The 27,433-nt window shown below is 39.0% G+C and overlaps 1 protein-coding gene across 3 annotated transcripts in view; it reads right to left on the bottom strand.

Annotated features, from left to right (window-relative positions):
- LOC126412139 (DENN domain-containing protein Crag) overlaps window positions 1–27,433 on the bottom strand; it is a 302,966-nt gene that overhangs the window by 208,545 nt on the left and 66,988 nt on the right. For all 3 annotated transcript variants that reach the window (XM_050081588.1, XM_050081589.1, XM_050081590.1), the window contains exon 11: window positions 10,727–10,868. In XM_050081588.1, the coding sequence (XP_049937545.1) occupies window positions 10,727–10,868 (142 nt within the window). The remainder of the gene's footprint in view (window positions 1–10,726; window positions 10,869–27,433) is intronic.

Here is a 27,433-nt window from a genome sequence, read left to right as displayed (position 1 = left end):
AAATAAACAGCACTGTAGAAAGTGACTGGTTGCTGTTGTCTTCTTTGTTAAGACTCAACCTGTATTTTTAAACTAGTTTTACTGTCTTTTTAAATAAGACTGACTGCTGCAATTGCAATTACAATTACCATTACCATACTGCACTGTGGTCATTTGTTGTTTACTGGTATTGTCTGGTATTGTTCCTAATTAGCAGTGATAAGTATAAGGGGAGCTAAATTTATTAAACTCCTTTTTGGGTTTGCCGCGGTGCTTCAGGACATTTTAAAATTAACTCACACTGCAGTGAAATTTATTACTAAATACAACTGCTGTGATTTTGCAATTAAGACTGATTTAAGTCTGCTGCTGATGCTTAACATCCTACATTTTGCTCACTTAAAGTGTAATTTTGCTTACTGTTACGTTACCAGATTTGTAGAGATATTGCATAATGTAATTGGAGGGTATTCACTGAAGACTACATAATTTTCAGTAAATGCCTCTGGTGCTAGCATAATAAAATGTTCTTTGAACTATAGTGCTAAGCTCATGTATTTTTCACCACTTTCACTGTTCAGTAATAAAAATGTCAGATCTTCTGAATCAAATTACTATGCAATGAGATTTTATTACTTGCATGATTCATTCATTAAATGTGTTCAACAGACCCCTTCAAAAATGAGAACCTACAGGGATGGGGAATGACTCATGGCACACAGTGTTGTTGGGGACTTCAGTCCAAAGACTGGTTTGATGGGATTCTCCATGCCACTCTATCCTATGCATGCCTCTTCATCTCCGAATAACTACTGCAACCTACATCCTTCTAATCTGCTTACTTTATTCGTTTCCTTGTTTCCTTCAAGGACCCCCTCCCCCTCCAAACTTCCCTCAAATACTAAATTGGTGATCCTTCAATGTCACAGAATGTGTCCTATCAGGCGATTCTTTCTTCTCATCAGTTGTGCTACAAATTTCTTTGCTCCCCAGTTCTATTCAGTACCTCCTCATTAGTTACGTGATCTACCCATCTATTTCCAGAATTCTTCTGTAGCACCACATTTCAAAAGGTCTAATCTCTTCTTGTCTAAGCGATTTATCATCAATGTTTCACTTCCATACATGGCTACAAATACGTTCAGAAAAGACTTCCTAACACTTAAATCTATATTTGATATTAACTAATTTCTCTTATTCAGAAATGCCTTTCTTGCCTTTGCCAGTCTACATTTTATATCCTCTCTATTTCGGTCATCATCAGTTATTTTGTTGCCCAAACAGCAAAACACATATAATTCTCTGAGTGTCTTGTTTCCTTATGTAAAATCCCCTTAGCATTGCCTGATTTAATTTGACTACATTCCTCTACCCTTGTTTTGCATTTGCTTAGATTCCTCTTATATCCTTCTTTCAAGATACTCCCCATTCCATTCAACAGTTCTTCCAAGTTGTTTGCTGTCTCTGACAGAATTACAATGTCATTGGCAAACCTCCAAGCTTGTATTTCTTCTGCCTGAACTTTAATTCCTTCTCCAAATTTTTCTTTGATTTTCTTTACTGCTTACTCAATGTACAGATTGAATAACATTTCAGATACGCTACAACCCTGCCTCATTCACTTCTTAATCTCTGTTCCTCTTTCATGCCCCTCAACTCTCTGTAAATAGAGAGATATTGCATAATGTAATTGGAGGGTATTCACTGAAGACTACATAATTTTCAGTAAATGCCTCTGGTGCTAGCATAATAAAATGTTCTTTGAACTATAGTGCTAAGCTCATGTATTTTTCACCACTTTCACTGTTCAGCAATAAAAATGTCATATCTTCTGAATCAGATCACAGGATTTTTGGTAACCGTGATAGCGTTACGGAGATGTTTAACAAACTCAAGTGGCAGACTCTGCAAGAGAGGCGCTCTGCATCGCGGTGTAGCTTGCTCGCCAGGTTTCGAGAGGGTGCGTTTCTGGATGAGGTATCGAATATATTGCTTCCCCCTACTTATACCTCCCGAGGAGATCACGAATGTAAAATTAGAGAGATTAGAGCGCGCACGGAGGCTTTCTTCCCGCGAACCATACGCGACTGGAACAGGAAAGGGAGGTAATGACAGTGGCACGTAAAGTGCCCTCCGCCACACACCGTTGGGTGGCTTGCGGAGTATAAATGTAGATGTAGATGTAAATGCTGTACAAGTAATATATGATCAGGTTGCCCTCCATGGGGTGGGTGCACGCAACGACTGTGGTTATATTGGGTTAGATACAGCAGCAATCAGTCGTAGAATTAAGTTGCTTTAATATGACATTTATAGTCACAACGCAGATCAGATTTCGACCTGTGTCAGGTCATTATCAATGCTAAAACAAATACAAGAGTATATATTACAATGTGATTTACAAAAGTTAGAAGTCCATCACATCGTTGTCTTTTAATGTTAACATTACATTCCAGTGCGGAATTGTAGCAGCTGTTCGTGCTCAAGCGAATGCTTACACAGTTCAACTATTACTGTCATAAAATTATATGTTAGTTTCACAGCACACGATCTGCGTTGTGACTATAAATGTCATATTAAAGCAGCTTAATTCTATGACTGATTGCTGCTCTATCTAACCTAGTAATATATGTTCTTTTGCTCTATATATTTTACCACTTCTACCCTCAGAATTTCAAAAAGTGTATTCCACTCAACACTGTCAAGCATTTTCTCCAAATTTACAAAAGCTGTAAACATAGGTTTTTCTTTCCTTAACCTATGTTCAAACCTGCCAGGAGTAGAAGTATGAAACTGGAATTTGACTGCAATAATTATGTCTGTATTCTGAAACTGATAAACAATATTTTATTTAAAATAAATTCCATTGTTATTTATACATTTCTCCACCTCTATGCAGGCTATGAATGCCATGCCAGAAAACAGTTTTTTTAAGCGAACCAGTCAATGAGCCGTTTTCATATGAATTGAACCGTTGTTCAGCAAGAGTGCATCCCGGCGATGCAAACACATGATAATTGGACGGAGCCAAGTCTGGAGAATAAGCTGCAGGCCCTAGTATTTCCCAACTGAACACTTTGATCATTTCCCTGACCTGTTTTGTTGTATGTTATGGGGCATTATCATGAAGCAATATGACTTTGTGTTGCCTTTTTTCATGTTTCAGTCATTTGTCACATAACACTCAATTTAAATGGATCATTTACTGTTGGTAGTGATCAGTGCTAATGGTTTCACCAGGTTTTAGCAGCGCATACTAGATGACATCCTTCTGATCCGACCATACACAGAGAGATGTCTTCTTTCCAAAGTGATTTGGTCTTACAGTGGATGTCGATGGTTTGCCTGGATTCACCCATGATTTAGGACACTTAGGATCCTCAAAATATACCCATTTTTCATCAAATGTCACTGTTCAATGGAGAAACAATTTTTCTTTGTATCTGGCAAGCAGCATTTCACAAGTGGTGTTTTGATTTGCTTGCTGTCTTTCATTCAGTTCATGTGGAACCCATTTTCCCACTTTCTGCACCTTTCCCATAGCTTTCAACTGAAGAGAAACGGCTTTCTGCATCACATTCAATTGTTCCATGAGTTTCTGTTGAGTTTGAGTATCGTCTTTATCCAATAAGGCCTGCAATTCATTGTCTTAGAACTTTTTCAGTGGTTTCCAGCACTCATTGTTTCTCATGTCAAAATCACCACTTTTGAATTTTTTCAACCACTCGAAACACGGTGTTTCCCACGAGCATGTTCACCGAACGCTTTGACAAGCATTCAATGCAATTCTGCAGCAGTTTTCTTCAAATGATAATGGAAAACCAATGCTGTCTGCAAATAGTAGTTTGTAGGCACAAAAGTAGTTGTGTTTACAGGTTTGAAACAGACATAGATGTATGGAACTTGGGTTACTGTGTGTTGACATTTGTTGTCAGCCATTACAGGAAACAGATGGTGCTGCAGATGCGGTCTCATGGTCCCTACACAGAGACTAACATCATCTCTAGGGAAATTCCAGTTTCATACTTCTACACCTGGTATGCTGTGGGGTCAGTATGCCTTGTGTGTGCCCACATTTCTCCAGAATCGGAAATGATCTTCTCCAAGGTCAGCTTATGTCAGTTTTTCCATTCTTCTGCAAATAATTAGAGTCAGTATTTTACAACCATGACTTATTAAACTAACAGACTGGTAATATTCATAACTGTCAGCACCTGCTTTCTTTGGAATTAGAATTATTACATTCTTCTTGAAGTCTGAGGGTATTTTGTCTGTTACACATATCTTGCAGACCAGTCATGGCTGGCTCTCCCTAGGATATCAGTGCTTCTGATGCAATGTTGCCTACTCCAGAGACCATGTTTCAACTTAGGTCCTTCAATGCTCTGTCAAATTCTTCTTGCAGTATCTCATCTTTGTCTACGTCCTCTTCAGTTTTTATATTATTACCTTCAAGTTCATCTACCTAGTATAAACCCTCTATACAGTCCTTCCACCTATCCCTTCTCTGTTTAGTACTGCCGTTCCATCTGAGATTTTGATACTCATACAGCTGTTTCTCTTTTCTCCAAAGGCATCTTAAGTTTTCCTATAGGCAGCATCTATCTTTCCCAGCAGCATCTATCTCTCCTCAGCAGCATCTATCTCTCCCCTAATGATATATGTTTCCTTACGATTGTCCTACAGCCATTTCTGTTTAAACATTTTGCACTTCCTGATGATCTTATCTTTTAGGTGTTTGTGTTTGCTTTCATCAGATTTATTTGCTGCATTTTTATATTTTCTTCTTTCATCAATTAAATTCAATATGTCTTGTGATATCCTAGGAATTCTACTTGGCACTGTCTTTTTACCTATTTTATCCTCTGCTGCCATCACTATTTCATCCCTCAAAGCTACTATTCGTATTCTTCTGTATTCCTTTCTACTGTTTCAGTACATTGTTGCCTAATGACCCCTTTGAAACTTGCAACAACGTTTGATTCTTTCAACTTATCCAGGTCCCATCTCCATCATTTCCTACCTTTTTGCAATGTCTTCAGTTTTAATCTACAGTTTTTAACTAATAAGTTGTGGCCAGAGTCCACATCTGCCCCTGGAAATGTCTCACAGTTTAAAAACTGGTTCTGAAATTTCTCTCTTACCATTATATAATAAATTTGAAACATTCTCCAGGTCTGTTTCTGACATACAAAAGTCTTTCATGATTCTTAAACCAAATGTTAACAATGATTAGATTATGCTCTTTGGAAAATTCTATCAGGTGGTTTTCTCTTTTATTCCTTTCCCCCTGTCCGTATCATCTACTATTTTTCCATCTCATCCTCTTCCTACAATTGAGCTTCACTCACTACTCATGATTAAATTTTTCTATACCTTAATTATTTGAACTACAGCCATTATTTTTCCTGAGTGCATGCAACCCTACTCTATGGTTAAATGTTGATGGAATTCTCTTGGGTAAAATATTCCGGAGGTTAAATAGTCACACATTCATATCTCTTGATGGGACTGACATCACCAGGGAAAACAGACCTCCAATCTACAGGTTGGAGCATGGAATATTAGATCCCTTAATAGGGCAAGTAGGTTACAAAATTTAAAAAGGGGAATGATTAGGCTGAAGTTAGATGTAGTGTGGATTAGTGAAGTTCGATGGTAGGAGGAACAGGACAGCTGGCCAGGTGAGTACAGGGTTATAAACACAAAACCAAATAGGGGTAATGCAGGAATAAGTCTATCCATTAATAAGGAATTACAAATGCAGATAAGCTACTACAAACAGCATAGTGAACACATTAATGTAGCCAAATAGGCAGGATGCCAACACCTACCACAGCAGTATAAATTTTTATGCCAACTTGCTCTCCACAGATGGTGAAGAGTTAGAAAGAACATGTAATGAAATAAAAGAAGCTACACATTGTCGTAAGAGAAAGACATTATGGAAACTCAATCTGTGAATTTTCTTCTTCTTCTGCAGTTTCCAGTCTTTTTCTCAGTCTGCCAGGATCCCTTTTTGTTTTAAAGCTCTTTATCTGACATAGTTGTTTCTGTAGACCCACTGATTGTAGATGTTCATTCCATTTCTTTTTGTTTTCATTCCATTTATCTTTTATGTTCCAAATTTTCAACTCTTTTAGAATATCTTCATTTTGTATTTTATCTATTCTTTTACATCCCTTCACTACTCTGACAAATATAATTTATAATCCTTGCATTTGTTTTTCTTGTCTTTTCTTCCATATGCGTGGTTTACTTCTACATAAAAATGTTGACAGTGCAACTGTTTTATAAATTTCACTAACTACAAATCTGTTCAACTTAATCAGCACAACTTCTGTATATTTATGTGATATTTTACATCAAAGATTGTTAAAATATTTTACCTGTTTAATTGTTTTTTCATTTACTACCACCTTAGTTCACATTGAATATTTTCTGCAAAATGCCATTGACTTAGGTTTACTAAAAGATCTTTTCGTGTTATATTCTGTGCATCTCATCATCATCATCATCATCATCTTCTTCTTCTTCTTCTTTCTTTTGTCTATATCCCATACCTACTAGGGGCTGCACAGCTACTATCAGATTTGGCACTGTTAATGTCAAAGAATGACCAGATGCCCTTTATGTTGCCACCCCTTTATACTCCTCTCCTCATCCCACCTGGGAACCAAATTTGTGTACCCCAACAGTCTGCATGTAATCTTACCCATGTGAAAGTGTGTGAATGCTTCCTAAATGTTTTGAAATAGTGCTAAACTAAGGTGGTATGCGGGTGGCAGCCTGGTATTAACCTAGTTGAATGTGCAAAATAGCCTGCCTAAAACTATATCCAGGCTGTGTGACACGCCAGCCCTTGTCATTAAGGGGCTGGAATGACCGCCCAAACCTCGGAAGTGGCATTCAAACCTTGGAAGTGGCATTCTAACATACACAGTTCTCGAATGGATTTTTGTAAATCATTTTCTCTTGAAAAAAATCTGTGTAACATCATCAGCATATGGGAGTGATTTTAGTTTTACCAAATCATTTAATTGTGCTCCAGTATTTATCCAAGAATTCAATCTGTGAACTGCATCATCAATGTAAATATTGAACAGTTTGTTCTCTGTAACTTTTTCCAACTATATTATCAACAGCTTCCCCAAATTTTATGGAAGCAATATGTGTCTCTGTTAAATTCTCTCTGTTTTTCAATACGCTGTTGTGTGGGCACATTTTGATATCAGTGGTTCCCGCTTCTTGAGCAGTTTGTCTCCTGCAGAGGGCAGGTCTGTTTTAATTCACTTAATAGCTCCGAGCCACAGAAATCCGTCTTGTTTTCATTGGACGTGAGAGCAGTAAACAAAGAGGAAACACAAAAATCACTAAATGTAAACATGGGTCACATGGAGACTAGCCCCCCTAACTCAGACTGCTCTGCACACTAGAACATCAAAAATTAATAAGAACTTTTCAAAAATAAGTTCATTTTGTGGCGAACACCTTTCTGAAGAGTATGATACATAAAACACATATCTTCGAGGAAATGTAAGACATGTTATTTGGCCTTAAGTGTGCCTGCAGTGTCATGCCTCTTCAAACAACATTCTTATACCGCATGTCACTTGATTTCGCTCTGTGAAACTAAAACGTGTTCCCCCCCCCCCCCCCCCCCCCCACCTCCCGGACAGTAGAAATTAAAATGTCCTAGAGAGAGAGAGAGAGAGAGAGAGAGAGAGAGAGAGAGAGAGAGAGAGAGAACCTTGCAATTAATACTGGATAGGATTATTTGTAACCAGAAGAACAAGAACTCTTCAGAAAATCTGGACTCTTTATTGCCTATTAGCTAGAAACTTGATCTGTGTAACATAAAATTAAATATAGGATACCTAAAACCAGTAAAAGACAAGAGACAGGCTATACAGTACACACTTCTTCAATCCTTAAGTCCTAGCCATTTTTCTCCCTAATCTTGCTACAGCTTTACAAGCTGTGCTTTCCTTTCTGCGAAAGAACTATTACCTAACCAAATTTTGTCAAACGTTTTGCTGCATGAAAAATAGAAATGTCATTGTCTAATACTGAAAAAGCTGTTAATACAAATAGTACCCAGACTGGTTTGGTTTCTCAATCTGATTACGTCTATTTTGCCACTGTGTGCTGGATAAAACAAATTAGGCCTTTCTAATATTGCAGCAACTGTAACACACACACCAAATAAATGAGACTGTTTTGGCAATTATAATTATTTTCATAATACGACAGAATATAATTCACGAAGTACCAATACGAAATACCTATTTGGCCTACTACAAGCAAAAAGCTTTACGTTAGGAAATAGTTTCATATTTCATTCATATGCTCCAGTTTCTCATGGATGAGACTAAAAAGTAGAAAAACTAAATTTTTGTATAAATTTGGAATCGTCATATTCTTCCATAATTTGTGTGGTGTCACCGTTTCTTCTCCTTCCTCATTCTAACAAACAGTCTTGTCATCACAAATTCTGTAACTATTCCTACCACTGTCAAAACTCATTCTCCGGTTAACTTTACTAACCCTGCCACAATCACCAGTTTAATTAACCAGCAATTATTCTCCGGTTAGCCGTTATTACATGTTCGTACAATGCATTTCCCGGAAAAGAAATTAAGCAGCTGCCAGCTGAAGACTACCATAGGCCCTGTCTAGTGTAGCGATCTGGCCAAAAATTTTCTGTAAAAATTTCACTTTCTTGGATACACCGAGAAGATAATGCATAATCTTTCTTTCTTACCTGTTATTCCTGTTAGTCGTGTATTTCCACTCTGGTAGTCTGAATATATGGATTTCGCTAGTAATTATAACATTGCTGAACATTCACAAACCGAATCAATCACATAAACAAGCACCAGTTGGCATTCAACGGTTCGGCTTTATTCCACTCAGCTCATATAGCCCTGTCCCGTTTTGTCTGCAGGAAAGTTTATTTCTAGATGTGCCGAGGATTCCCCTGGCAGAGACATCATGTACACTATGCACTCATTCAAAAATCAACATATAATTCATTCACAAATCAACATAGAATGTGTTCAAAAACCAGCAGGGGTGCATTTCAAAATCATATGAATAATCGATAGACCCACGTGCACTGGATGCTAGGTGCTTTGTGAAACAAGGTTTTTTTTCTGAAGAATATGAATTTGCCCCCTCCCCCGAATAATCGATAGACCCACGTGCACTGGATGCTAGGTGCTTTGTGAAACAAGGTTTTTTTTCTGAAGAATATGAATTTGCCCCCTCCCCCCGAAATTGCCGGCTGGTTCAGATACCCCGGTTTGCCCTCACCCCCCACTTGACCTGGGCCTGCTGCGCTCGCGTGAATCTGACAGCTTGGGCGCGCCAGTAAAATTCTTCCGAGTAGTGTGTGGCTGGTTGCTGCTACTGCTGCCAGCCAACAGCCACATTTCTGCAGCCACAAGCAGGAGAAGGTACTACTCATACGCGACTGAACTGCGCGTGTGCATGAGGCCAGTCGTAACTGATTAAATGAGACTAATGTAAACAGTGGTGGCATCATGCTCATAGGAGGCAATTTGTTGCTATGAAGCATTGCATAGCCTTCTGAAAGCCTTTGGTACATTTTGCTGGTTGCAGACGCTTGTACGAGTACTGTGTTTTTTATATGGCGGATTTTCTTTGCAATTTAAGTTTTATTTTCGTGGTTTTTGTTTTTTTTCCCTTTCTCGCTCTCTCGTTCATGTTTTAATGCTGCAGTATTATTCTGCAGTAGCTGGACACAGTAATATCCTTTGTTAGAGTATCGGTTCTTAGCAGTCAAAATTACAAAAATTTAACTGAAAACTAAAACAATGAAAAATTCCCGGGATTCTAAAAAATTCCCGCCTTTTTCCTGGATTTCTACTGGATGAAAAAATTCCCGCGTTTTTCCCGGATCTCCCGGTTGTCCCAGGTCACATACACCCTGTAACTACATTCTGAAACCTGGACAAGGAGAAAAAGTCTACATGAAAACTATTTTTGTGTCTTGTACAGCTATGGTATTCTATTTATAGTAGAATGTTGTTATCATTAATTCATTTCCAATTAATTTTTATCATCAGCAACAAAAGCCAATAAAGAGTAAATGTAATGAGAACTGAGGGTAAGAATTCCAAGATCCTTAAAAAGGCTTCGGCAAGATGTAAAGTTAGTTACTTTACATGATATTCTTAATGCTTACATCTGCTGAACACACATTTTATTTATTTTAAGTGCACTGCCTCACACAATAATTCCGTAAGATAACAGGGAATGAAAATACGCAAAATAAGACAACACAATGGGAGATGCAACTAAAGGCATACCATGCTGGACTGAAATTGATCAGTTTATTCAAGTGCTGACTCATTTCTTATATCCAATGTGCCCCTAGGAGTTTTGCACACAAAGTTTCATTTAGAGTATGGCCATTATGTCCACTTATGATGCTAACAGGTCATGTTTACGTGCTTGAAATTGCATAATACAAATCTTTGTGGGATTAAGGCATAAACTATTTGCTGTGAACCATTTGTGGCCTATTCAACTATCATCAGAGGTGTGTCTGCTAAAGCTGAGTTTGGGCCCCTCTATTAGTATGCTTGCAACATCAGCAAACATTACGGTTTTTGAAATGTCCTCTAAATTCACTGGAGGGTAACTTATGTAGGTTAGAAACTAGATTAAGAGCAAATTTTTAATGATGTTACAAATGCCACCTGATTTGTAATTATATTACCTTGTAGGTCAAATAATGAATTAGGGTCAGTGGTTCCCACAGTTGGTGCTTTGGTAATTGGCAACAAATATGAACGATATCCCTTCAATATTGTTGCCATAAAACGTAGAAATGCTTCTTGAATTTCCAGCTCTAGTGTTTGCTGAAACAAAAGGCAAAGTGTTATTGTCTGCCTATATGTCACACATTTAAAGATACCAATAATATGAATTTTTCTAAAGGTACTTATTCCTAATTCTCAATTTCAAGTGCTAGTTCAGCAACTGATAAATATGCTGTAAAGATTAAGGAAAATACAAGAAATATATTATACACAAAATCTGTTCAAAAAATTCCGGTACATTAGTAATTTCATGCCAACGGTGTGTTGGAGGGTTGGCATCCCTGCACACGCCTGTGTTTAATGTGTAACTACTACAAGTTTCATTGTTGTATGTCTGTTAGTTATTGTTCAGTGCTGTATTGAGTAGAACATTGTGTCACACAGTTTACGACGCTCATGTCAGGAATGTCAGCATAATTGTTTGTTCCAATTGAAGACTGACTGTCCACGAGATTGCAGAAGAATGTAACATTTCAGATGGATCATGTCATGAAATCCTGATACAGCATCTTGGAATGCATCATGTTGCCAACAAGTTCGTGCCACGGCTCATGAGTCAAGGCCAGAGAGACCTTTGCCTAACAATCAGTGAAAAGCTTTTGGATAACACAGATGAGAACCAGATGTTCTTTAAGAGAATCATAAATGGTGATGAGACATGAGTCTACAGTTATGATGTGACCGAGGTTCTACCTTCACGAGTCGGGTAAGGTTCTCCAAGACAAAAGCTCATCAGGTCAGAGCAAACGTCGAACCCACACTGATAGTTTTCTTTGATGCTGAAGGATTAGTTCATCATGAATTCAGGCCACAGGGACAAATTGTTAATTAATGGTACTATCAAGATGTGTTGAACACACCCGCACATTCATCCGTTCATCCCTGTTGGTGTGCGACTATTGCGCACGCGTGTGCCCACACACACACACACACACACACACACACACACACACACACACACAAAAATCACTGTGCAACCTCATCCTCTGTACCCTCCAGGCCTGGCTCCTGTGGACTTTTCTTATTGCCAAAGTTGGAAATCCCATTGAAAAGACGAAGATTTACAATGATAGATGAGATAAAAGAAAATTCACAGACGGTGATTCACGTGATCCAGCAAGAGGTGTACTAAGAATGCTTCTGGAAATGGAAATGTAATTGGGAACAGTGTATCAATTATGGAGACTATTTAAAATGAGACCTCACACAAAAAGTAAAATGTAAGCATAGAAAAATTTTGTGGAGAAGGTTCTATAATGTTTTGAACAGACCTCACATTATAATTTTTTAATCCTCCTGCACAAGTTCTATTGGCTCGTTCCATGTTAGGATAAAGGTACTTACTTTTCTGTACTCTCTTTTTCATATGATTATGAAATACCTAATGTGAACACTAATACATTCACCTCAATTACTTTTAGTCATATCTAACTCATTTCAGAGTGGGAGTAGTATCTATCCCAGCCTAGAAAGAAAGACGTAGATTTTTCTGTCAACCGACTTCGATCTCTCATATTGTGTTTGTAATCTTTAAAGTTAATAACATACGTTATGAAACATTACAAAACACAAACCATTGCATTCTAGTCGAAGGCAGCACCTGAGCACAGAAAAGACTAGCTACGACCAACAATATGACTATATTGTGGAGTGGCAGCTTTCTTTGAAAAAAGTGCTGGAAGCTGTGAAACTGTGCAAAAGTAAACAGTTCAGATGATATACTGACTGTACAGTTCTATTCTGCGAGTCTTTGCTAGTTGGCTGTAGTCACAATTCTGTCTTATTTATTTTTGTTTATGCGTACAGGGGTCATCTTAAAATGATATAGGATTTATCATCACAACACAATGAAAATAAACAGTTCAAAAACATGCAAACATGATATGACCACATATTGTAATGTGGCAGGGTATTGTAATCACTCCCCTTCATTATTAACCACTACTCTGTGTTCTCTAAGTAGTCTTCAATTGTGTACTAGTTAGCTAGTTTCATGTTACATGGATCATTTGCAGAATAAATTGTTATGATATGGTACGAGTCATTTTATATTTACATCACAATTTTTTTATAAATATGCCTACATGCTGATCACCGACAAGGGCTTTTTTCCCTTTTCTTTCCATAAAAAAGAAGACACACATATGTAAGTTCAAGAAGACATTTTTTCAGTTAACTTTCAAATCTTACTCTGCTGTCTGTCAGACATTTTGTATCACTGGAAAAGTGATTAAAAATTGTGGTTGCAGCATTGTGCAGACGACAACCTTAATATGGTGTAATGAATGAATAGAAACAAAATTAAGACTTACCACATTTAAAAAACTCAATATACTGCATCTCGTCAGTCCACATGTACAACTGTACCATGACTAGTGCTGTTCAGTGAGGCAGCCTGCCTCAAATAATACTCTTGTCGACAATAGGTGATGTTAAAGGACTTGACCATGTTAAAATTCAATTAATGTCCACAAATTAAACACAAGATAAAAAGTAAAAATTGTCATGGTAAAATTCAAAATAATGTCCAACAACTGAGCATACAGTTATTTCATAAAAAATAATATGTAAAAACAACGAATAGGACTTGTCATGTAAAAATTCAAATTTACATCACATATTGGGCATATGGCCATTTCATAAAAGTCAATATGTAAAAATTCAAATGGACAATTATATTGATAAAACATTTTAATGTATAGTTATAACATTACACAATGTAGAGGTTAATGTAACTTTATAAAGGTGATAAGGATGAGGTTTGCAGTATAGCCAAAGAAATGAGTGCGATTCAAAAAAAATTAAATTAATGGTAGAGTCCAAAACAGACTGTAGTATAAAATATTTGGACCTAACCATCACAAGAGACATTTATTTTCAGTATTCAAAATACCGATAGACACAGATACAATTATGAAAGTCATCTCTAGCCATCCAAATTGACAGGAATGGGCTTATTTTACATCAGCCACCCATAGGACCTGTAGTGTAACAATCATATATGGACATATTAGTGTCAGCCTGAGTGATGTACTGCAGCAGCACAGACAACAGGCGAGTGTGGGATGTCACCGTAATAAAGGCCAATGCAATGTTGGGAGCCAGGTCAGCTTGCTGAAAACAAAGAACTCTATGGTACAGCACAAACTAGTGCAGCAAGGAGTAAGGCAGATTTCTACATAGACAGTGGCAGTAGTATTTTAGAATAAGTAATTGGTAGTGGCACAACAAGCAAGGCGCTGCCAACTATAAGTATTGGTCATTTTTGTAATACGATTATTCTGAGTCTCACATCCCAACCAGCATCACAGGGCTGTGCAGGATGAGAATGCCACATGGACCTGCCAGTAGAAGGCAACAGTTTGTGGCCATGGCAGGGCAGCTCTGTGCACCAGATCTTGCCACTGTGGGATGGGCATCTCCATGTGATGTGCATCCTCCACATTGACACAGCCATGCATCACCAGGGGCTGGAGTGGATGCAGCAACATCGAGAATGCAAGCCAATGGCATGGGGACCGTATGGCCACCGTACACAATGAGTCTGTTGGTACTCTGCAGTACCGTGGCAGCATCGCAGGATGTGCAGACAACCAGCCTAGCAGAATTTAGCTACCAGTCAGCCGCTGACCTGCTGTATCAAGCAGCCCAGACGTGTCAATAAAAGAACTTGTTACATTTGCAGCAGCTTTTCTCTGCAATCTCTTGGGCTTCCACTTTGCCTACACCTCCTGCTCGCATCATCCTGGCTCATAGCTGCCCCACCCTGCACCAGGGGCACTATAGATCTTAAGCTACCACAAAAAAGTAATGAAATCAAGAAAGAACGCAGGATAATCACGCAAGTTGTAAGGGCCAACATATACAAAGAAAATGACATGAGGAAAATGTACAAGCTGAGGGGGGAGAAAAGGGGACTAATGACTGTAAAGAGGATGTTCATGATAGAAAGTATGTGGTAATGACATATATGGTGCACACTCTGAATAAATCATGCACTGCTTTAAAAAAGAAACAGTGAACATAGGCTTTTGCATGAAAGGGGCCTTGGGAACAATATGACACTAAACTACTGACATTATGTAATAAATTCATGGATTCTGGTGTTTATAAAATAAAATGTCATGACTGCAATAAATTTTATGTTGGCTAAAATGGCCGGAACTTAGCAGTTAGACTTAGAGAGCACACATATGATCAAAACAAGAATGCCCTCAGTGATCGTCTGAAATAAAACAGGCCATTTGCAAGATAATTTAGAAATTTTATACAAGGCATCTAAAGGCTACACCCTAGACATACTAGAAGAAATGGAAATCTTTGTTCATGGCAAGAAAGAACCACAGCATGTGCTCAATGAACAAAATGATTTCAGACTGAACTGGAACTCTGACATTTTCTGAGACTTACTAGTGAAGCAGTGGTGCTTGCCTGTTGTCCATTGTGTGTGCATCTGCCATGGGCTGAGGCAGATATAGCCAAGTTTGAAGTGTCAATGGCGGAAGTAAACACAACAGCCACCAGATGGTGACAGTACCAAAGCCTATAGTTCTTTACATGTCATACATTAATATAAACCCATTACATTTTACATCCTCAACCTACGAAAATAAAAAGAGGTTGTAATATAAGTTTATATACCTTATAGTAGCATAAAGTTGCATTAAGCTCTGCCTTGTATAATGTTATAACTGTATGTTAAAATGTTTAATCAACACAATTGTCCATTTTAATTTTTGTGAAGTAACCGTACACTTAATATGTGACAAATTTGAATTTTTAACATGACAAGTCCTCGTCATTATTTTTGTACATTATTTTTCATGAAATAACTGTATGCCCAATTTGTAGATATTATTTTGAATTTTATTGTGACAATTCCACTTTTTTTCTTTATTTAATTTGTACATGTTAAGTGGAAATTAACATTGTCAAGTCCTATTGCTTTTAATACCAACTAAGAGCCACAGAGTGTTATTTAAGGCATGCTGCCTTACTGAAAGGCCTTACTGGAAGCTCTTGTCATGGTATAATTGTAAGTGTGACCTGCAAAGATACAGTGTACTGAGTTTTTAAAAACTGGTATGTCTTATTTTTATTTCTATACAATGTATTACTGTAATTATCCTAGAAATATTACTTCTCATTTATTCTATTTTTGAGAATATAATGTAATTGGATAGATAAAAAATTGACTCACCAAAGGCAGAAGAAAACACACATATAGAACGAATTAAACTCTGTAAGCTTCCTGAGCCAGTGGCTCCTCTTCCTGGCACGAGGGTTAACGGGGAAGGAAGACGAATGAAGGAAAAGAACTGGTGAGGTTTCAGAAAAGGGGTAGAATTTTGAAAAGTCAACCAGAACCCCGGGTCAGGGGAGACTTCCTGGATGGGATGAGAAGGAAAGACTGATTGTTGGGGACTGCACAGATGAGATTTGAAAACATGAGAGCTTAAAGATGCAAGATAAGGTAAAATGTAAGAAAGAGAATACTGCCAAAGCATCATGACGAGTTCAGTTCCCACCAGCGGAGGGCTGAGAAACAGGTGTCTGGGACAGAAAATCAGATGACACGTGCTGAAAGAGGCACCAAGGTCATGACTGTCATGTTGTAGAACACACTCTATGACAGGATATTGTGAATTGCCAGTATACATCCTCTGCTTATGCCGATTCATCCTAACTGATAACTTGGTGGCGGTCATGCCAAAGTAAAAGGCCGAACAGTGTTTAGATAACAGCTGGTATATGACATATATCATTTCACATGTGGCTCTTCCTTTGACAGTACACGTTTAGTCTATTACAAGGGTGCATAGGGCAAGACTTACAGTGGGGACAGTCATAGGGATAGGAGCGAAGGAGTACACGGTCTGACAAGATTGGGAGGGTGACGAAAAGATATTCTAGGTATAATTGGGAAAATGTCTGAGAGGATGGACCTCAAGTTGCCAATTGGTCCCTCTGTCAGGTGTTCAGGAGGTGTGACCTGAGGCGGGTGCAGGGTGCATCCCCCTCTGAGGGGGGGGTTTGAGTTGGAAGGAGTACACCATTGGAGATGCTGGCTATCGTCTTTCAAGGAATTCCTTGACAGCACACGGAAGCAGGGATGAAATCTCAGTCATCACTGTAATAAATAGCATTGCTGCCGAACACAGGGAAGATACAGCATTGCTGAAAACCATAGAAGCCTTGAAGAATGAAGAACTGACCAAAGGAGAATTCTAATTAGAAATGGAATGATGTATGTGACGAACTATGATTCGATGGGTGGGAACAACTGCTAGTCATCCCATCTCATCTGCAGTCAACAATCCTGAAGTATTTCCATGGTACTCCAATATATGGTCACCTGAGATTTATGAAGACTCTAGAGCAAATCAGATGCAGACATCACTGGCCAGGTCTCCATCATTAGACACTATGTGAAGCAGTGTAAGGAATGCCAATGATGGAAGGAGGTGCCACAGTCATCTCTGGTGCATCTGGTACCAACCCATCTGCAGCAACACAATTTCACCGAATTGGAACTGATGTCTTGGTGAGGTTACCAAAGTCAACAAATGGGAATTGATGGATAATAGACTGCACTGACAGCCTCACTAGCTGTGCTGTCAACAAAGATGTGGAAGAGGGCATTTAGAAGCAAGAAGCACCCCATATGATGATCTCTGCTGGTGGAAAAGTTTTCCAGTTGAAATTAATATCAGGGATAATTTCATGTTGCAACACTACCCACAGGATGGCAACTGCCTAACACCCACAAACGAATGGCATCACTGTACATTTTAATAAGATGTTGGCAGATATGCTCTTGATGTACACTGATGTCGAACAATACTGCATGCTGTTACGTTCACATACAACACAGCGAAGTACCACACTACAGGCTTCACACCATTCACTCTCCTCATGGTTGCATGACTGCAAAACAAAATGGATACGCTGCTCACATTCCAACTGGATGATACTCAGGATGACTATGTGAAACATCTGATCACCAGGACTGAAGAAACATAGCAGCTAGCACATGTATTGATCCTGGATGTTTAAGGAGAAAGACTGTAATGATGCAAAGCCAAGTACCAGCCAGTGAGATACAGCCTGGGTTAGTTGGTATGGATTTTTATGCCTTTGCGGAAAGTGGGACTACGAGAAAAGTTACTAAAGCACTACTTTGGGTCATATCATAACGTGTTGTTTGTTGGACATTGCAAATGAAGTCGAGGATTATGTCCCTTCATGAAGAAGACAAAAATGCAGACACATCATCCACATCCTCCATATGAAGCCTTACTACTGTTCAGAGGTGCAGATCAACAATGGGGGAGGTTCAAGGATACTGAGACCCACTTGACAATTGTAAAACTGATGGGAGGGACTATCCCCGATGCTCATAATAGTGAACAGGATGTAACAACACAACCAGAACATAAGAATACGCCAGCACAGCCACACAGATGACAACTGATCAGATCTCGATCCAGGGTGCTGTAGTCTCTTATAATAAGGATGCTTCCAGTTGTGAATGTTGTATTTCACTGACAATCTGGTTTTGGATTTGGACTTGTTACTGGTTGGCAGGGCAATATGTAATGTCCAATTTAGAAATGCTTGTACACAACTGTTTCAACAGTTGGATATACTGACATCAGCTTCACTGAACATTTACTTGCTTATGAAATAAATAAAAAAAATAGGAGTGCAGTAAGCTACTACAAACAGCATAGTGAACGCCTTATTGTGGCCAACAAAGACACGAAGCCCAAGCCTACTACAGTAGTACAAGTTTATATGCCAACTAGCTTTGCAGATGATGATGAAATTGAAGAAATGTATGATGAGATAAAAGAAATTATTCAGATAGTGAAGGGAGATGAACATTTAATAGTCATAGGTGACTGGAATTCGATAGTAAGAAAAGGAAGAGAAGGAAACGTAGTAGGTGAAGCAGGTTTTAAATTGTAAGACATTTCCAGGGGCAGGTGTGGACTCTGACCACAATCTATTGGTTGTGAACTGTTGATTAAAACTGAAGAAACTGCAAAAAGGTGGAAATTTAAGGAGATGGCACCTGGATAAACTGACAGAACGAGAGGTTGTACAGAGTTTCAGGGAGAGCATAAGGGAACAATTGACAGGAATGGGGGAAAGAAATACAGTAGAAGAAGAATGGGTACCTTTGAGGGATGAAACAGTGAAGGCAACAGAGGATCAAGTAGGTAAAAAGATGAGGGTTAGTAGAAATCCTGGGTAACAGAAGAAATATTGAATTTAATTGATGAAAGGAGAAAATATAAAAATGCAGTAAATGAAGCAAGCAAAAAGGAATACAAATGTCACAAAAATGTGATAGACAGGAAATGCAAAATGGCTAAGCAGGTATGGCTAGAGGACAAGTGTAAGGATGTAGAGGCGCGTATCACTAGAGGTAAGATAGATACCGCCTACAGGAAAATTAAAGAGATCTTAGGAGAAAAGAGAACCACATTTATGAATATCAAGAGCTCAGATGGAAACCCAGTTCTAAGCAAAGATGGCAAAGCAGAAAGGTGTAAGGAGTATATAGAGGATCTATACAAGGGTGATGTACTTGAGGACAATATTATGGAAACGGAAGAGGATGTAGATGAAGATGAAATAGGAATGATACTGCGTGAAGAGTTTGACAGAGCACTGAAAGACCTAAGTCGAAACGAGGCACCGGGAGTACACAACATTCCATTAGAACTACTGACAGCCTTGGGAGAGCCAGTCCTACCATCTGGTGAGCAAGATGTATGAGAAAGGTGAAATACCCTCAGACTTCAAGAAGAATATAAGAATTCCAAACCCAAAGAAAGCAGGTGTTGACAGATGTGAAAATTACCGAACTATCAGTTTAATAAGTCACGGCTGCAAAATACTAATGCAAATTCTTTACAGACAAATGGAAAAACTGGTAGAAGCCGACCTCGGGGAAGACAAGTTTGGATTCCATAGAAATGTTGGAACATGTGAGGCAATACTGACCCTACGACTTATCTTAGAAAATACATTAAGGAAAGACAAACCGAAGTTTCTAGCATTTGTAGACTAAGAGAAAGCTTTTGACAATGTTGACTGGAATACACTCTTTTTTTGAACGGAATGGACAGTGCCTTGAAAGGAGGATATAAGATGAACACCAACAAAAGTAAAACTAGGATAATGGAATGTAGTCAAATTAAGTCGCGTGATGTTGAGGGAATTAGATTAGAAAATGAGACATTTAAAGTAGTAAATGAGTTTTACTATTTCGGGAGCAAAATAACTGATGATGGTCGAAGTAGAGAGGATATAAAAAAAGTAGACTGGCAATGGCAAGGAAAGTGTTTCTGAAGAAGAGAAATTTGTTAACAATGAGTACAGATTTAAGTGTCAGAAAGTCGTTTCTGAAAGTATTTGTACGGAGTGTAGCCATGCATGGAAGTGAAACATGGACGATAAATAGTTCGGACAAGAAGAGAATAGAAGCTTTCGAAATGTGGTGCTACAGAAGAATGCTGAAGATTAGATGGAGAGATCACATAACTAATGAGGAGGTATTGAATAGGATTGAGGAGAAGAGAAATTTGTGGCACAACTTGACTAGAAGAAGGGATCGGTTGGTAGGACATGTTCTGAGGCATCAAGGGATCACCAATTTAGCATTGGAGGGCAGCGTGGAGGGTAAAAATCGTAGAGGGAGACCAAGAGATGTATACACTAAGCAGATTCAGAAGGATGTAGGTTGCAGGAAGTACTGGGAGATGAAGAAGCTTGCACAGGATAGAGTAGCATGGAGATCTGAATCAAACCAGTCTAAGGACTGACGACCACAACAACAACAATGAAATTTGTCATAAACAATCAGTCACACTCCGAAAACAGCAAGATTAATAAATGTGATGCTAGAGGAAGAAATGAATTACACAATCCATCATACAGCCTTATCCTGGCACAGAAATGAGTGAAGTATTAAATTATAAATATCTTTACTATGAAAAATGTAACAATATTATGAAAAGGAAAGTTGCTACTCAGCATATAGCGGAGATGCTGAGTCGCAGATAGGCACAACAAAAAGACTGTCACAAATAACTCTATCAGCCATTAAGGCCTTCATCAACAACACACACACACACACACACACACACACACACACACACACACACAACTGCAGTCTCAAACAACTGAAGCCACAATCCAAGCAGCAGCACCAGTGCATTATGGGAGTGGCGACTGGGTGGGGTAAGGAGGAGGCTGGTACAGGGCTGGGGAAGGGTAGTGTGGTGGGGGTAGTGCACAGTGAAGTGCTGCAGGTTAGATGGAGGGCAAGGAAGAGGTGGGGAGGGGAGTAGCGGAAAAGGAGAGAAGTAGAAAGATTGGGTGTGATGGTGGAATGACAGCTGTGTAGTTCTGGAATGGGAACAAAGAAGGGGCTGGATAGGTGAAGACAGTGACTAATGAAGGACGAGTCCAGGATGGTTACAGAAACATAGGATGTATTGCAGGGAAAGTTCCCACCTGTGCAATTCAGAAAAGCTGGTGTTGGTGGGAAGGATCCATATGGCACAGACTGTGAAGCAGTCATTGAAATGAAGGATGTCATGTTTGGCAGCGTGTTCACCAACAGGGTGGTCCATTTGTTTCTTGGCCACAGTTTGTCAGTGGCCATTCATACAGACAGATAACTTGTTGGTTGTCATGCCCACATAGAATGCAGCACAGTGGTTGCAGCTCAGCTTGTAGATCACGTGACTGGTTTCACAGGTCGCCCTGCCTCTGATGGGACAGCTGCTGTTAGTGGCGGACTGGAACAGGTGGTGGTGGAGGGAGGATGTATGGAACAGGTCTTGCATCTAGGTCTATTACAGGGTATGAGCCATGTGGTAAGGGGTTGGAAGCAGGGGTTGTATAAGGATGGATGAGTATATTGTGTAGGTTTGGTGGACAGCAGAATAGAACTGTGGGAGGGGTGGGAAGGATAGTGGGTAGGACATTTCTCGTGAGAAATTTCCAGCCCACTGGCCACAAACTGTGGCCAAAAGAAACAAGAAGACCACCCTGTTGCTGAACACACTGCCAAAAATGATGTTCTTCATTTCAATGACTGCTTCACAGTCTGTGCCATATGGATCCTTCTCACGAACACCAGCTTTTCTGAATTGTGCAGTCGGGAACTTTGCCTTCAATACATCCTACATTCCCGTAACCCTCCGGGCCCCAACCTTCGTTCTCACCCATCCAGCCCCTTCCCCGTTCCCATTCCAGCACTACACAGCTGTCATTCCACCATCACATCCAGCCTTTTTACTTCTCTCCTTTTCTGCTACTTCCCCCCACTCCCCTCCCTCCTGCCCTCCATCTAACTTGCCGCACTTTAATGTCCGCTACCCCCATCATACAATCCCTCCCCCCTCCCCACTGACGTCTCCTCCTTACCCCCACACAGTCCCCACTCCCATCATGCACTGGTGCTACTGCTCGCAATGTGGTTTCAGTTGTCTGAGACTGCAGTCATATGTAAGTGTGTGTGTGTGTGTGTGATCTATTGTTGGCGAAGGCCTTAATGGAAGAAAGCTTTATTTGTGACAGTCTTTTCATTCTATTTGAGACTCAGCATATCCACTGTATGGTAAGTAGCAACTTTCCTTTTTATAATATTGTTAGATTCTATCATGGATTTTCCATTGTTTGATTTACTATGAGAAATGTAATAGATAGTAAAATTAATTTTAAACACAAAATGAAACCATGAGAGAGAGAGAGAGAGAGTGCAAATACATAGGCATGGGGAGGGGGGAGGGGAAAAATAATAATAATAATAATAATAATAATAATAATAAACCACCGAAGGAATAAAAAGCTTACCATAAATGTAAAAATCAATAATGTAAATGGTCAGGTTTTTGTCAATAAAAAAATTGGCACATTCCATATTAAAGCAAGAGATTGCAACTATGATCCGTAGAACATGCAAGTAACTAACTAACTCCCTGAATGAGGCAATGGTGTCTTCAAATTATGAGACAATGATGTCTTCAAATTAGTGTGTCCCTGTGCCATCAGAAGATGGCAGCTGAGGGTATACGGATTCAGGCCTGCATGCATTGATTTACATGCTGAGGTTGAAGAACTCAGTGCATTTACAATGACCACCATAGTCGAGGAACAACTGCAGGCCATACTTACCCCTTACATTGTAAATCTGATAAAGCAAGGAATATGCATGTGTTCCAAGCAGTTACCAATATTTTTCTCATACATGGAGCCAAAAGACAAATGTGTTGACACTTCTTGGCAGATTAAAACTGTGTGCAGGACCAAGACTCGAACTCAGGACCTTTGCCTTTCGCTGGCAAGTGCTCACCAACTGAGCTACCCAAGCATGATTCATGACTCATCCTCACAGCTTTACTTTCGCCAGTGTCTCATCTCCTACCTTCCAAACTTCACAGAAGTTCTCTTGCGAAATTTGTGGGACTAGCACTCCTGGAAGAAAAAATATTGCAGAGACATGGCTTAACCACAGCCTGGAGAAAGTTTTGTAAAATGAAGTTTTTGCTCTGCAGTGAAGTGAGTGTGTTATGAAACTTCTTGACAGATTCAAACAGTGTGCTTGGTCGAGACTCCAACTCAGGACCTTTGCCTTTCGCGAGCAAGTGCTCAACCGACTGAACTATCCAAGTAGGACTCAGGACCAATACTCACAGCCTTACTTCCACGAGTACCTCATCTCCTATCTGAGTAGTTGATGCACTAATAAGAACAATTACACTTTAGTGCAGCTGAGTCCAAAACAGACTGTACCAAAATAATGGTGAGTGATGAGAGCAAATCACATGTTAAGTGCAAAAAAGCAGATAAACACAAAGAAATAGTTTTAGTGTGTGGAAATCCTTCCACAATGACTGTGTAGCACTCAGTAACAGTGAACTTCATGCTATGATGTGTTCAAAAGAGAGAATTAAATTTTATTTCGAAGCCTGCATAAAGAGTTTCAATACCAAACTTTTCTTTTCAGGAAAAGGAAGAGTGGTGATTCGATGGAAGCACAGCAACACAGTGTTGCGCAAGCCGTAGGCAGCTGGTGAGCACAAGCTGTTGGCATGCCTGTTACAGCAATGAGGCTGTTCAAACGTTGAGAGACAGATCAGACCTGGCACTGTGAACTTGCCAGTGTGGTGGTAAGATGGGAGTCTTACAGAATGAGTCAAGCAGTTTCTCCACTGGCGTGCCAAGAAAATGTTGTCAAAAACATGACTAGGTGTGGTGCATTGTCACAGCAGATGAGCTGCAATCTTATATAAATAGCTGTGAATTTTCAGCATAGATGTCCACAGCTTGGCAGACTGACTACAATAAGGGGGCTACGCCGGGCAAAATGCAGCAGGGATCAGGGGCTGTGAAACTTCTGGGTATTATGGTGGGCAGCAAACTCACTTGCAAGTACACACTGTACATGTGTGTGTGACAAACTTTCATGAATCAAATACGGACTTAGAAAACTGAAACATGTGATAAGTGATCAGTATCTGTTAATGATATATTATTCACTGTTTCACAGCCATATCAGCTATGGCCTGTTACTATTTGATCACTCTACCAGCAGCAAGGAAGTACTGTTACTAAATAATAATAATAATAATAATAATAATAATAATAATAATAAAACGCAATAAAGATCATAATATCAAGCAGGAAACTCAACCACTGCATGTCTAGAAGTAATGACAATTTGCTGTCAATGTGTCTTCAACTGTCTCATGTATGTGAAGGAAAATCATTAAACATTCAGCAACAGGAGTGATATCCACAATTATAACACACACAATAAGAAAAAGAGACATCTCAAACTGTTACCTGTCAATGACGTGGAACAATTTTCCAGCAGGACTATTAAAATATTCAATCATCTAAATATCAGTGAAATTTTGAGGAAATATTTTGCACAATATGCGACAAAAACCACGGCGCAGTTTGAATTAATTCTTTGGCAGTGAAATAGCAAATTGCATTGCCTAAACAATGCAGTATTATGTGCAATTAATTATTGTTTAATGGACATGTATTTGTAAAAATGTTCTCACTCTTTGTTATTAAGTACTATACTATACTTATATTAATTTGTTATTGTATTAAAATGCTTGTGTGATCTTACCTTTGTTAATACTGATACAGTGCATTCAGTCATGACTGACAAATGCCTTGGCTATGGTACTAAATGGTAGTGTTTTTATAAATTTACATAAACGAGTTAACTTGGGATGTAGCCAATTGATTGATATCACTAAACTGTCCATTTGGTAGTAATATTGTCTTTCACAAGGGAAATATTAAAATGTGCAATAGGCTGACGGTACTACAAACAAAGGAACAGAAAGAGAGTGCAGAAGTATAGTGTCTGATGGGAGCACACATGAATAAGGGAGCAAGATGAAAAGTTCTCAGTCTGTTACAAAGATTGCATTGATATGAATGAAAACAGGTTTCTGTTATGTTTGTACATGGAGGGAGAGGGAGAGAGAGAGAGGGAGGGAGGGAGGGAGGGAGGGAGAGGGAGGGAGAGAGGGAGGGAGGGAGAGAGAGAGAGAGAGAGAGAGAGAGAGAGAGAGAGAGAGAGAGAGTTTTAAGTTTTAACAAGGACTTTGTCCACAATTTTTGCAAGTACAGGAATTGAAGTGACCAGATAACTAAGGTGGGCAGCAAGATATGCAGAATGGATATAAACATATCAGAAGTGAACTAAAAACTTTTAGAAAGGATGTTTTAACATTAGTGGAAGAAACCAAGATACCGAAAGACACACTGCCCTACATGCCATGTCAGTAAACAAGAGATACAATCTTCTGTGATGATGATAGTGCAATTTACAGACAAAGAGGGCTAAAAACATTGTATTCCAACAATTCATTCAGTGCATGTGGAACCTTAAATAATTTGCTGATGAATATGTTAAATGGAAGTGTAGTGTGGTAGTGTGTTACTGGCATCTTCATATAACAAGAGGTTATAAAAATCGTGAACTAACAGAAGTGAAATGATCTGAAAAAATGTGTAGTATGATTGCAAGGGACAGTTTTAATGGAATGGAAAAAAATGTCAGAGATTTTCCAGCTCATCAACAGATGTGTTCTTAAAAGGCCAAGTGAACCTCTCTTATACTCCCTCTCTCTCTTGACACAGACCAGTGAAGAAATTACCCTTCTTTTATATTCAGAAGCTACATAGCTCTGGCGCCACACCAATTGTGGGAGGCTGAATGGTTCGTCTAAGATACATGCAGTGTACTGCAACACAGGAGTCAGCAATGAGATCTAGCATTTTAGAACACAGAAACATGCAAGTTTCTCAGTTAGCTGAAGTTAAAAAATTGTTATAATGCAGATACTTCATGTGGAAGTTTTAGGTGGTGGGTGTTTCAGACTGTAATTGTGTACAATACAGCTAGAGGTTGGGCCTGAACTACCTTGTTTACAATACTTCCAACTTCAGACAGCAATTGTGCAAGAGCTGTTACCGAACACTTTGACTATGCATTGGTTGTCATATTTTTTTCTTATATGAATTGAGTGCAGAGACTGATCCTGGTCCATCATGGGATTCCAATTATGATTCTCTCACAACACCAAAAGGGTTCGACAATTCCTATGACAATGTGTTAGTTCTGCTTTTGCAGAAACAGAACATGAGTATAGGCTGGTTGGCTGCCCTGAGAGACAGATGTGTGGCTTGTTACCCTATTCTGTTCATCTCCCCTCTAGAGGTCATAATTCTTGTTTGTTTATTCTCATGGCTGACTGCCAGTTTATAGTGTCTGCACTCTGCACTGTAGTGACCAGAAAACAGAGCCTATAAATATATTTTGAACATGCCAAAAGTTTTCCCCTAAGGTGCGAACAGAGTTATTTTCAGTTACACTTTTATGAACGTAGGTTGTCACTTCTGTACATAGTGTTGTCTCATATGGGTCACACAGCTATGAATGCTCATGAAAGATTGAAACCAATATTCTGCAGATTTTGTAGTTATTGAAATGAGTGGGGAAAGAAAAAATAATGTTGAGAAGCACATTATCATACAAACACACTGTTCACTTCCACGAAAATGCTCCTGCTTCTCAGCAGAAACAATCATTTCCCGAAAGCTTAAATAGAAACAAAACATTCCAGTCAAAAATCTCTCCTTTTTTATGGTTCATTTCAAAGTATTATGGCTTCATCTTGAAGCAAGTAGCAGGACAACCTTTTAAACAACAAAAAAGGAAAAAATGTGAATTTCACCAAAAGCAGATGTGACTTCACAAAAAATTGATGCAAATTTCACCCAACAGTGATGCAAATTTTGCCAAAAACAGATGCACATTTTAGCACAAATAGATGCAAATATTGGAAAAAATAGATGACACTACTGTCAAAAACATGCAAAGTTTGCCAAAAATAGATGTTACATTTTCAAGTCCCTAGTAATTAATGTTAATCACGTATGTTGAAATGGACAAACTCAGCATCAGGATGACAAACAAGAATTTTATTCCAGTCCTCTCATCTGCCCCCAAGACCTGCTCTAGACATATCTCCTAGTCCCACCCACCACAA

This window comes from Schistocerca serialis, chromosome 7 (assembly GCF_023864345.2).
Source record: "Schistocerca serialis cubense isolate TAMUIC-IGC-003099 chromosome 7, iqSchSeri2.2, whole genome shotgun sequence".
NCBI classification, from domain to species: Eukaryota; Metazoa; Arthropoda; class Insecta; order Orthoptera; family Acrididae; genus Schistocerca; species Schistocerca serialis.
This window is presented reverse-complemented; position numbering and strand designations above follow the sequence as displayed.